Here is a 10,838-nt window from a genome sequence, read left to right as displayed (position 1 = left end):
AAAAAAATAAGGCATTTATGAAGTAAAAAATAAAACTTTTGAAAACGAGTTTTATGTTTAGCTTTGTTCAATGTTTAGTTACATATTCTTTAGTTACATATTCAGGAAGAATACGGATTCTTCCTGAAAATGTAACTAACTTCTTTTTTTTTTTTTTTTTTTTTTGGGTCCGGTTGTGGGGCCTGAACTCTGGGCCTGAGCGCTGTCCCTCAGCTCTTCAGCTCAAGGCTAGCGCTCTACCACTTGAGCCACAGCTCCACTTCCGGCTTTTTTCTTTTTGCTTATGTGGTGCTGAGGAATCGAACCCAGGGCCTTGAGCATGCAAGGCAAGCGCTCTACCACTGAGCCACCTTCCCAGCCCTGTAACTAACTTCTTACGAAGAGCCTAAAGGAAATATATTTTAGCTGGGCACTGATGCCTCACGCCTGTAATCCTAGCTACTCAGGAGGCTGAGACCTGAGGATCATGGTTTAAAGCCAGCCTGGGCAGGAAACTATGAAACTCTATCTCCAAGAAACTACGCAAAAAAGCCAGGAGTCGTGTTATGGCTCAAGTGGCGGAGCACTAACCTTGAGCAAAAGAAGCCCAGGCCCAGAGTTCAAGCCCTGGGACTGGCAAAACAACAACAACAACAAAGCATCGTATTTTAATGGTTAATACCTGATGTCCACTCTAAGCTTAGGATAATACTGAGACACGTATTTCCTGATGAGACTGTAGGAAGCTTCTTTAGGTTCACAAAGGCGAGTAAAGGCCAAGGGGAGCACATCCTCCAATTTTACTTGTGGCTCTGGATATACTGTAGAACTCTTCTGAAATATTAAAAATCATGTCATTATGTAATGTAGGGCTTTCAGTTCATTATGTTTCCAACTTAAAGGCTTTCCTCCATTGACTGACAAATTAGCTGACAAATAGAAAACTATCATTTTTCCTACTTCAAACCACAATGGTGTAAACTGTGGGTGGCTGGTCTGTACATATGCACTCTCCTCCACTTTAAGCAATCACTTCAGGGCTTTATTCTGCAACATGGCAGGACAACATCTTTGGCAATTTCTTACAGATAAAAATTTCAGATGGAGGCTGGGAAGGTGGCTCAGTGGTAGAGTGCTTGTCTTGCATGTATGAGGCCCTGGATTTGATTCCTTAGCACCACATAAGCAGAAAAAGCCAGATGTGGTGCTGTGGCTTAAGTGGTAGAGTGCTAGCCTTGAGCTGGAGAGCTGAGGGACAGCGTCCAGGCCCAGAGTTCAGGCCCCAGGACTGGCAAAAAAAAAAATCAGATCAAAGGAGTAAAGAATATACATAGAAGTAAAAAGGAAGAATAAAGACCTTAACTTATTCTTAGGCTTCAATATGAAGTCACTAAAAAATACTACTTAAATGTTCAGTTTATATTAGAAAGTTCTATTTAAAAAGTATAAAAATCAGCCAGGGGGACTGGGAAGGTGGCTCAGTGGTAAAGTGCTTGCCTTCCATGCATGAGGCCCTGGGTTCCATTCCTCAGCACCACATAAGCAAAATGAAAAAAGCTAGAAGTGGCGCTGTGGCTCAAGTGGTAGAGTGCTAGTTTTGAGCTTTGAGCTGAGGGACAGCGCCCAGGCACAGACTTTAGGCCCCCTGACCGGACCAAAAAAAAAAAAAAAAAAAAAAAAAAAAGAACTGACTGTTCTTACAAAAATCAGCCAGGCACCAATGGCTCACGCCTGTAATCCTAGCTACTCAGGAGGCTGAGATCTAAGGATTGCAGTTTAAAGCCAGACCAGGCAGGAATATCCGTGAGATTCAATCTTTAATTAACCACCAGAAAACCGGAAGTGATGTTGTGGTTCAAGTGCTAGAGCACTAGCCTTGAGCTGAAGAGCTCAGGGATAGCTTTCAGGCCCAGAGTTCAAGACCCATGACCGACAAAAATAAAAAAAGAAAGAAAGAAAGAAAATGTTCAGTTTTTGGTAAAAACAAAGTTACAGAAGAATTACCATTATTTTAATTATTGACAAATAAAATACTAAGTACTCCACTTTATTGTTGTAACAATATTTTGGAAATTGTATTCTGAGAAGGTATTAGTATTTACAAAAATGAGAATAAAAGTTGGTTTGGAGCATAGTTTGGGGATCTTTAAGAATTGTTCTTCAAGCTGAGTGCCAGGGGCTCATGCCTGTAATCCTAACTACTCAGGAGGCAGAGATCTGAGGATTGAGGTTCAAAGCCAGGCCAAGCACGAAAGTCCGTGAGACTCTTATCTCCAATAAACCCCAGAAAACCAGAAGTGGCTCTGTGGCTCAAGTGTTAGCCTCAAGGTGAAGAGCTGAGGGACAGTGCCCAGACCCAGAGTTCAAGCCCCACAACCACACATACACACATACAAAAATAACTGTTCTTCATATATCTCCTCAATTTTAAAAGATATTTCATGAAAAAGTATAATTTATATAGCTGCTTATAAATTCAACACCAGGCACTTAACTGGATTAACTGGGTTAGAATACTGGGCTTGCACACTAGCTATTCTCTTCATTAGCTCTGTAAACTTGAAAGAAAGGCTACACTTTGCATTGTGCTAGGCACTCAGAAGCCACTCAATAGTAGTAATAGTATTTTGGTGCTCAAACTTTAGTAGAGACTTCTTACCTTTCTGTTTCTAGACTTCTGAGGTGTTTTTCTTGATTTCTGGACCACAACAAAACTTCCAGATGCACCTTTTCCTTTTACCTAAAGTGAATTAAGTTTTATTTAAATCATTCCAGTATTCATGCTTATAGTTTTCTGCTAAGACTAAGGGAATTATACAATATCACACAAGAGCTGTTTAAGTCTTCAGAGAAAAAAAGAATAGGAACCAAAGACAGGGTGTGATCCTAGCCATGATACCATCTAATTACTCAATACTAAACAATTTGGTTAACCCTTTTAAGTTTTCATTTCTACAAATTCAGAATTGGGGATGAATGCCACCGTGATACTAGGTTGAGTCTAAAAGAAAACAAAAACCTACAAAAAAATAAAATCACAAAAAATGTCCTGCAGAAGTGATGGGACAAAAGTCTCACGAAGAGACAACTCCTTGGCAAGTTTAGACCCTATGTAGTCTCAGGCCATCACTTAGTTTTCTAATTATAGTTTATTTCTTATGCTAAAGTTATATAATAATTTTTTAGACACCACACATAATGGCATGTTGTACCATGTATTTCCACATATGAAAACACTTTCTTTTTTTTTTTTAATTGTGAAAATACCATACAGAGGGGTTACAATTACACGGGCAAGGTGAAAACACTTTCTTAGAACTTTAAAAGTTGATTCATAAACACCAGTTTTACTTGGATAAATGTTACCAATTAATAATCAAGATGAAATACTTTTAGCACATTAATTGTTTAAGCATGGAAACAAGGGCAAGTCTATGGAGGCAAAGCAGAAATGTAGCCTAGAGGCTGTGCTGATATGCACTTAGGACATGGGAGGGGTATGTCATCTTTGGTTTTCATATTGGCTAGGTAAGACCTATTAATGAATGATAATTTTAAAGACTAAGTCATGGGGCTTGAACTCTGGGGTCTAAGCAATTTCCCCTGAGTTCTTCAACCCAAGGCAAATGCTCTACACTTGAGCCATAGCACCACTTCCAGTTTTCAGGTGGTTAAATGGAGATAAGAGTTTCATGGACTTTCCTGCCCAGGCTGGCTTTGAACCACAATTCTCAGATCTCAGCCTCCTGAGTAGCTTACAACAGGCATGAGCCACCAGCGTCTGGCAAGACTATTTAAATATCATCTTTACATTTAGAAAATCCTTAACCAAAAGACAGAAGGGGATATGGTTTATTCACTGCTGAATCTCTCATAGTACCTGATATAAGAGAGGCTCAATATTTACTTTTGAAATTAAGTATTTACTAAAGTTCCTTAACAGAATTTTTCTTATTTTTGGTGATACTGGGATGTTGAACTCAGGGCCTTGTCCTCGGCTAGGCACTCTACTACTTGAGCCATACATTCCATATAAGCAGTTTAAATGCCTGAATGGCATAAAATTCTACACTAATTAGGGCCAGAGTCCTGGCTACAGTGGTAACTGGTTGCAGAAAGGGTAGACCAAGATTTTTACCACTGTGCTATACCCCTGCCCTAGAATTCTCTGATTCTGACTGAACTACGAACTGTGTAAGGTAACACAGATTATGCCAAGCTCAATATTGGTTCTAGGGTGTCAATGCATTCAGGTTTCTTTGATGCTCCTTATCAGGATGAAACTATTTACAAGGCTGAGAAATAACAAATCTAGTTGTGTAAGTTAAGTTTTAATATTTATAAACCTAAGACAAAAGCAATTATTCTTTCTGGCTATTACAGTAATAGGATTGTCTTAACACTACTACTCATTTTCAATGCTACACAATTTCAAGCCTGAGTAGGCCCTGTAGCAAATCCAAGTAAGAGTACAATAAGCTGGAGTAAAAAAATCAACACTATCTTATTGCTTCAGCTCCTTAGAAGATACATGAATTATAAATACAACTGACACCAGTATTTTTGAAATCTGGCTATTATCTGGAGTACTGTGATACCATGTACCTTTGTTGGTAACAACAAAAACAACAACAAAATACATACAGAGCCTAATATTACTAAAAATGGACCAAGCATAGGTGCTATATGAAATAACCTTATTTCTAAAAGCTGTGTGGTACCTGTTTGATGACTCCTCTATTTAATTCTCTTTTTAGTGCTTGCTTAAGGAGATAGCCTCTTCTCTCTAGTTCCAGAGAAGGATATTTATGGATGATATATTTTCGAATAGCAACCACTGATGCACCACTCTTCTGGAAGCATGCCTAGAAAACAGATTTATCAAGCCATATATATTACTTATTTTCTATTAGAGAACTTGACACATACTCTATGTTATTTTGGAGATGATAACAGATTAACATGGTTAAGGAAGAATGAACAGTATTTCAGTCCACCTAAGTTCACGTTGGCTTTGAAGAAGTATATAATTATGAACTATTTCTACAATGAGAGAGAGAGAGAGAGAGAGAGAGAGAGAGAGAGAGAGAGAGAGAGAGAGAGAGAGAGAGAGAGAGAGAGAGAGAGAGAGAGAGAGAGAAAGAGAGAGAGAGAGAGAGAGAGAGAGAGAGAGAGAGAGAGAGAGTGTGTGTGTGTGTGTGTGTGTGTAACTGGGCCTGAACTTGGGGCTTTATGCTATCCCTTGGCTTTATTGCTCATGCCCGACACTCTACCACTTAAGCCATACCTCTAGTTTTGCTTGTCTGGTTAGTTGGAGATAGGAATCTCCTAGTGCTGGGTGCTGGTGGCTGGCTCACACCTATAAATCTAGCTACTGAGAAGGCTGAGATCTGAGGATTATGATTCAAAATCAGCTCTGGCAGGAAAGTCGATGAGACACTTGACAGTTAACGATCTGAAAACTGGAAGTGGAGCTGCAGCTCAAAATGGTAGAGTGCTAGCTTTGAGCAAAAAAATTCAAGGACAACACCCAGACCCTGAGTTCAAGCCCCATGATCAAAAAAAAAAAAAAAAAGAACTTTTCTGCCTGGGCTGGCTCAAAACCTTGCTCCTAAGATATCAGCCACCTGTAATCCTAGGATTAGAGGTATCAATCATAGCACCTAACTTAAAAGATAGATCTTTAGCATCAAAATGAGGGTAGCACAGAGCATTCTATCATTTACAAGATTATCTGTCTAGCCTATTTAATGAAGAGAGAATTTTGGCACACTGTAACAATTCTTCTGCAGGTTTCCCATAAGTGTTAGCAGAAAACATAGTCTGAACAAAAAGAATAAAGCTGGGTTTACAGATGGCACAGTTGGTAAAACCTTGGGGGGGGGGGGGCAGTACAAGGCTTTAAACTCAGGACCTCACCCTTGCTAAGCAGGTGTTTTACCATGAGCCACACTGCAGCAGTTGGTATAATTTTTGTTGTTGCTGTTGTTGTTAGTTGTGGTACTTGAATTCCGCCTAGGTGCTAACCCTCAATCTTCAGCTCAAGGCAAGCACTCTACCACTGGAGTTACAGCGCCACTTCTGGTTTTCTGAGTGGTTTGTTGGAGATAAGAGTCTCATGGGCTTTTCTGCCCGGGCTGGCTTTGAACCATGATCCTCAGATCTCAGCCTCCTGAGTAGCAAGGATTACAGATGTGAGCCACTGATGTCCGGCTAATTTTTTTTTTTAAATTGGTTGTGGGGCTTGAACTCAGGGCCTGGGTGTTGTCCCTGAGCTAGTTTTTGCTCAAGGGTAGTGATACCACTTTGAGCCACAGTCCCACTTTTCTGATGGGTAATTGGATATAAGAGTCTCTTGGACTTTCCTTCCCAGGTTGGTTTTAAATAATGACCCTCAGATCTCAGCCTTCTGAGAAACTAGGATTACATGCGTGAGCCACCAGTACCCAGCTCAGTTGGTAAAATTTTAAGGGGAGGTTTTGAGTAAAAATTGAGGTGTTCTATTGGAATTTAATGCAATTTTTCCATTTCCATCTTATCTACTAATGTCCACAGAAGAATTAAGTATCTCATTATGTCTAAAAGCAGCAAATGTTTGTTCTTACATGCTTTAAAATTTGAAGCACAGAAAAGTAGCACCTGTTAGTTATTTCATGGTTATCCATTAATCCTGTTATGAATCATCTGCAAACTAAACTTAGCAGTTACCTGTTCTCATTTAATAAACTTAGTTGAATGCTATTTTATGCATATTTACAATAATGAAGAATATTAATTTTAAGCCTTCAGAGTAGATGGACCAGAAAAGATAGTACTATATAAATCATGTTAATATAGGTCACTAAATTCACTAATTATCTTTGAACTATTAATAATCTATTATTTATTCCTGATTCTGTAAGAAAACACAAAGCCAAGAAAATTAAGCAAAAAAGAACTCTGTAAAGCTAAAATAATCAATCTTTTGTTCCACCAAACTGACAGACATGGGAGTAGGTATGAGGACTCCTGTTTGACATATAAAATACTATCAGTGCTCTAAAATAATCATTTATAATACTTATGGAATATATACATAGGTACATACAATTATGTGTATACATACATAGATGCACAAAAATCTTATTCTGCATAGGCACGTTTGTTTCACTATTTTAAAATTTTAGATCCTTCTTTATGTTCACCATAACCATGTTCCTTCAAACCAAGGCTGAGTGGACATGAAGTATAATCCTTGAGAGGCTACACAAAGAACAGAGATCTTAAGATCTCAAGAAAGCTACTACAGGAAGAAAAGTTTTCTTAATTAAGTGAGAGCCTATGAGCCTTGAAGGAATGAAGAGGTCTGAAGGAAATCTCTGACAGTTCATGTGAAAGTGCTCTCTTCTTGAATCTGAAATTACAACCAGGCTGCTCCTTCCTATGCATACCACTCTTGGTTAAAATTATTTGAATATCTGTCCCCAATCCTGACTCAGAAGGGTCCCAAAATGAAGGATCTATTCCTCTTATCAATTGATCATGTGAAATAACACAAATTAAATGGAAAGATTTGGGCTGGGAATGAGTTCTGTGGTAGAATGCTTGTCTGGAGGAAGATAGGGGAGGGGGTACTAAGATGCGTATTAAATAATAAAGGTGGTAACAGATTTGAAGGTAGCCTTAATTTTTTTTTGGGGGGGGGAGGGACGGTTGTGGGGCCTGAACTCTGGGCCTGGGCGTTGTCCCTCAGCTCTTCAGCTTAAGGCTAGCACTTGAGCCACAGTGCCACTTCCGGCTTTTTTCTGCTTATGCGGTGCAGAGGAATCGAACCCAGGGCCTCAAGCATGCGAGGCAAGCATTCTATCACTGAGCCAACTTCCCAGCCCCAAGCCTTAAAATTTTTTTTAAAAAAACTAACATGTATGACAACATAAGCTAATGAAAGCCAATGGATTGTAGCCAAGTCATAAAGCCATATAAGGAAGGTAAATTTATTATTTTGGAACAGACAGGATGAGCAAAATAGTGCACTTAGAAGAGAGTTTCTTAGTTTAGGTATGAACAGTAAGGTTTATAAATATCAAGAGGCTCAGTACAAATGGCACTGAAGATATTACTTTTAAACAAATATACTTAATGTTATTTTGTTCTCTAGTAACAATTAGATTTTGTAAGAGGAAAGACCTTGCTTTAAGTCTCTGGTTGACTGAGAGAAAAGTGGTCCATAAGTATTTGTTGAAAGAATTAAAATTTTTAGCCTTCAAAAACTATACTTAATCAACAAAGAGTTAAAATTTTTCTGTTGATTAGAATATACTGTAATATTTGTAAAGCTAGTTTAAAGTAATTTTAAAAATTTTCTAAAGATAAATTGAAAATAATTAATAGTAAATGATTTCTGAAAAAAAAACAACACTGTTCATCAAATGTAATTATATTAGAAAAACATGCATCTCTTGTGGTTTTCATCTATTTAAGTCTCCTTTAGGAAGCAAAGCAAGATTTGCTCTGCTGATGTCTGAACAAAATATACCATTTTTAAATGAATAGGACTAATCTAAGATGACCCCTTTCAAATGAAAACTTGCCTTAATAGCCTCAGTTAGGATTGCATCCATCTTCGGACGTGGAGAAGAAGCCATTGGGGTTTGTTTCTGGGCCCTGGCTAACTGGCTGGCAGAAAGGGTGGCCCAGGAAGGTATTGTTTTTTTCACTTTCTTCTCCTTTTCTTTGGGCTGATCTTTCTCACTTTAAAACAAATAACTTTTATTAAACAAGATGAAACTCAAGAAAAAGGTACAGTCTATGTTCTATGCCCACATGTTTCAAATTTGGGGATTCTAAAATGAGAAATTATAAATATTTGGGGAAAAAAATGCATCTATATTGAACAAGTACAGAGTTCTTTTGCCGTTATTCACTGAACCATACAGTACAGCAACTTTTTACAAAGCATGTACACTGTATTGAGTATTGCAAGCAATCTATGGTAGACAGAATTCAAGGTTTGTATTTTAGCTGTAACACCTAGTACTAGCTATCTGATTCATTCACATTAGCAAGTAATGATGTCTCAGTCACTGCAGGTGTAAAATTATTGTAATACTAACTACTACTATGAGATCATGCATATTCAAACAATTTATAAGACCATTACTTTATTCCAAGTAATCACAGATCTAACAGTAAATCTAATATGTGTACCATAACACTTTAAAACATAGCATAGCTGCTAAAAAATCCCAGACCTTACTTCTGCCTATGAAACACAATATAGGGTTCCCTGAGGATTACATGTACAAGCTACAGCTATTCCTGTTTTATTTAAAAAGCAATTTCTAACTTTCATGAACAAATGTGAAAGTAACACACCAAACACTATAAGCTATCATGCGAAATAAATAAAAAATTCAAACAGATTGGATCACTTCTTATAGATACATATGACTGACTGTAAATTTTGCCTTTAGTTGCTCTGAACCAACTTCAATTGAAAACTTGATTGAGTACACAGAGGTTTACAAGTCACTCTTAATAATGGCTTGTTGTGATGCTTCTACATAAGCACAACAAAAATAAGTCATTCCTAGCACAGAGACAGGGATAAAATGACATGTCTTTTACATCAGATTTTAATAGTTGTCTTTCATTCCTAAGTTTCTGAACCACGATCCTCAGATCTCAGCCTCCTGAATAGCCAGGATCACAGACATGAGTCACCAGTGTGCAGCTCCCTGAGCTTTTTCCACTCAAGGCAAGCGCGCTACCACAGTGCCATTTCTGGCTTTTTCTGCTTATGTGGTGCTGAGAAATCAAACCCAGGAGCTCATGCATGCAAGGCAAGCACTTTACTACTAAGCTACCTTCTCAGCCCCTCATTTCTAAGTCTTTGACAATGCTTAAAATATTCAACATTTGCACAATGGATTCTATACACAAACACATACTCCAAGGCAGATAGGAAAGGATAATTAATTACTGAAAGCACGGCTCTGCTAACCACTACAAATTCTAAGTGCCATGTAACTACATAAAACCATTTCAACTGATAATTCTGAAAAGTTTATCCAAACAGCACGTACCTAGCATATAGCAATACTGTGATATAGTCTGATCTACTGTACTTTTACAGTCTTATCTATAAATACCAAGAAGGCACAACTCCTTACTCCTTTTTGGTTTCCTCAGAAGACTTGTTTTCTTCCTTTTCTTCCTTCTCAGGCTCCCCCTTGGGCTGTTCTGTCTCGCTAGATGTAGCAGGTGGAGTTTCATTCTCTGGTTCTTCTACAGTGGAGACAGATTCCTCTGAACTGACATCTGGTTCTAAACAATCAGGTGAGAACTGTATCAAGTAGATATATTAGAAGCACTCTCCTAGTCAAGAAAAGGTCAGTGTTTTGCTTAACAGGTGAATTCTAAAATGAACAGCAGCTGGACATTGTGGCTCAAGTGGCAGAACTCTAGTCTTGAGAACAAAACATCACAGAGAGTACCCAGGCATTGAGTTTAAGCCTCAGGACTAGCACAGAAATAAAACGAACAACAAATGACTTTGAATAATTTTCTTCTCTTTCTTGAGGTGAGGTGGGGGGGGGAGGGATGTATATGTGTGTACTGTCCACTAAATTTTCTCTCCACACCTGTTTTATTCTTTTTTGTTTTGTGTTGGTCGTGGGGCTTGAACTCTGGGCCTGGGTGCTGTCCCTCAGCTCTTCAGCTGAAGGCATGCACTCTACCACTTGAGCCCCAGTGCCACTTCTGGTTTTCTGGTGATTTATTGGAGATAAGTTTCATGGACTTTCCTGACCGGGCTGGCTTTGAACCCTGATTCTCAGATCTCAGCCTCCTGAGTAGCTAGGATTACAGGTATGAGCCAC

The 10,838-nt window shown here is 38.5% G+C and overlaps 1 protein-coding gene across 1 annotated transcript; it reads right to left on the bottom strand.

Moving 5' to 3' along the window:
* Nucleotides 1-661: 661 nt before the first annotated feature.
* LOC138807237 (heterochromatin protein 1-binding protein 3-like) lies at nucleotides 662-10,321 on the bottom strand (the record flags this gene model as incomplete). The annotated part of the gene is made up of 5 exons (XM_069992819.1): nucleotides 662-813; nucleotides 2,639-2,719; nucleotides 4,701-4,844; nucleotides 8,550-8,709; nucleotides 10,131-10,321. Coding segments are annotated over 5 exons (728 nt in total), but the record flags the coding sequence as incomplete, so codon positions are not given.
* Between the last annotated feature and the right edge of the window lie 517 nt (nucleotides 10,322-10,838).

Source organism: Dipodomys merriami, unplaced genomic scaffold, assembly GCF_024711535.1.
Source record: "Dipodomys merriami isolate MVZ:Mamm:240054 unplaced genomic scaffold, mDipMer1.0.p SCAF_4170, whole genome shotgun sequence".
Classification (NCBI taxonomy): domain Eukaryota; kingdom Metazoa; phylum Chordata; class Mammalia; order Rodentia; family Heteromyidae; genus Dipodomys; species Dipodomys merriami.
Note: the sequence above shows the minus strand (reverse complement) of the source record. Positions and strands in the feature narration are given on the sequence as shown.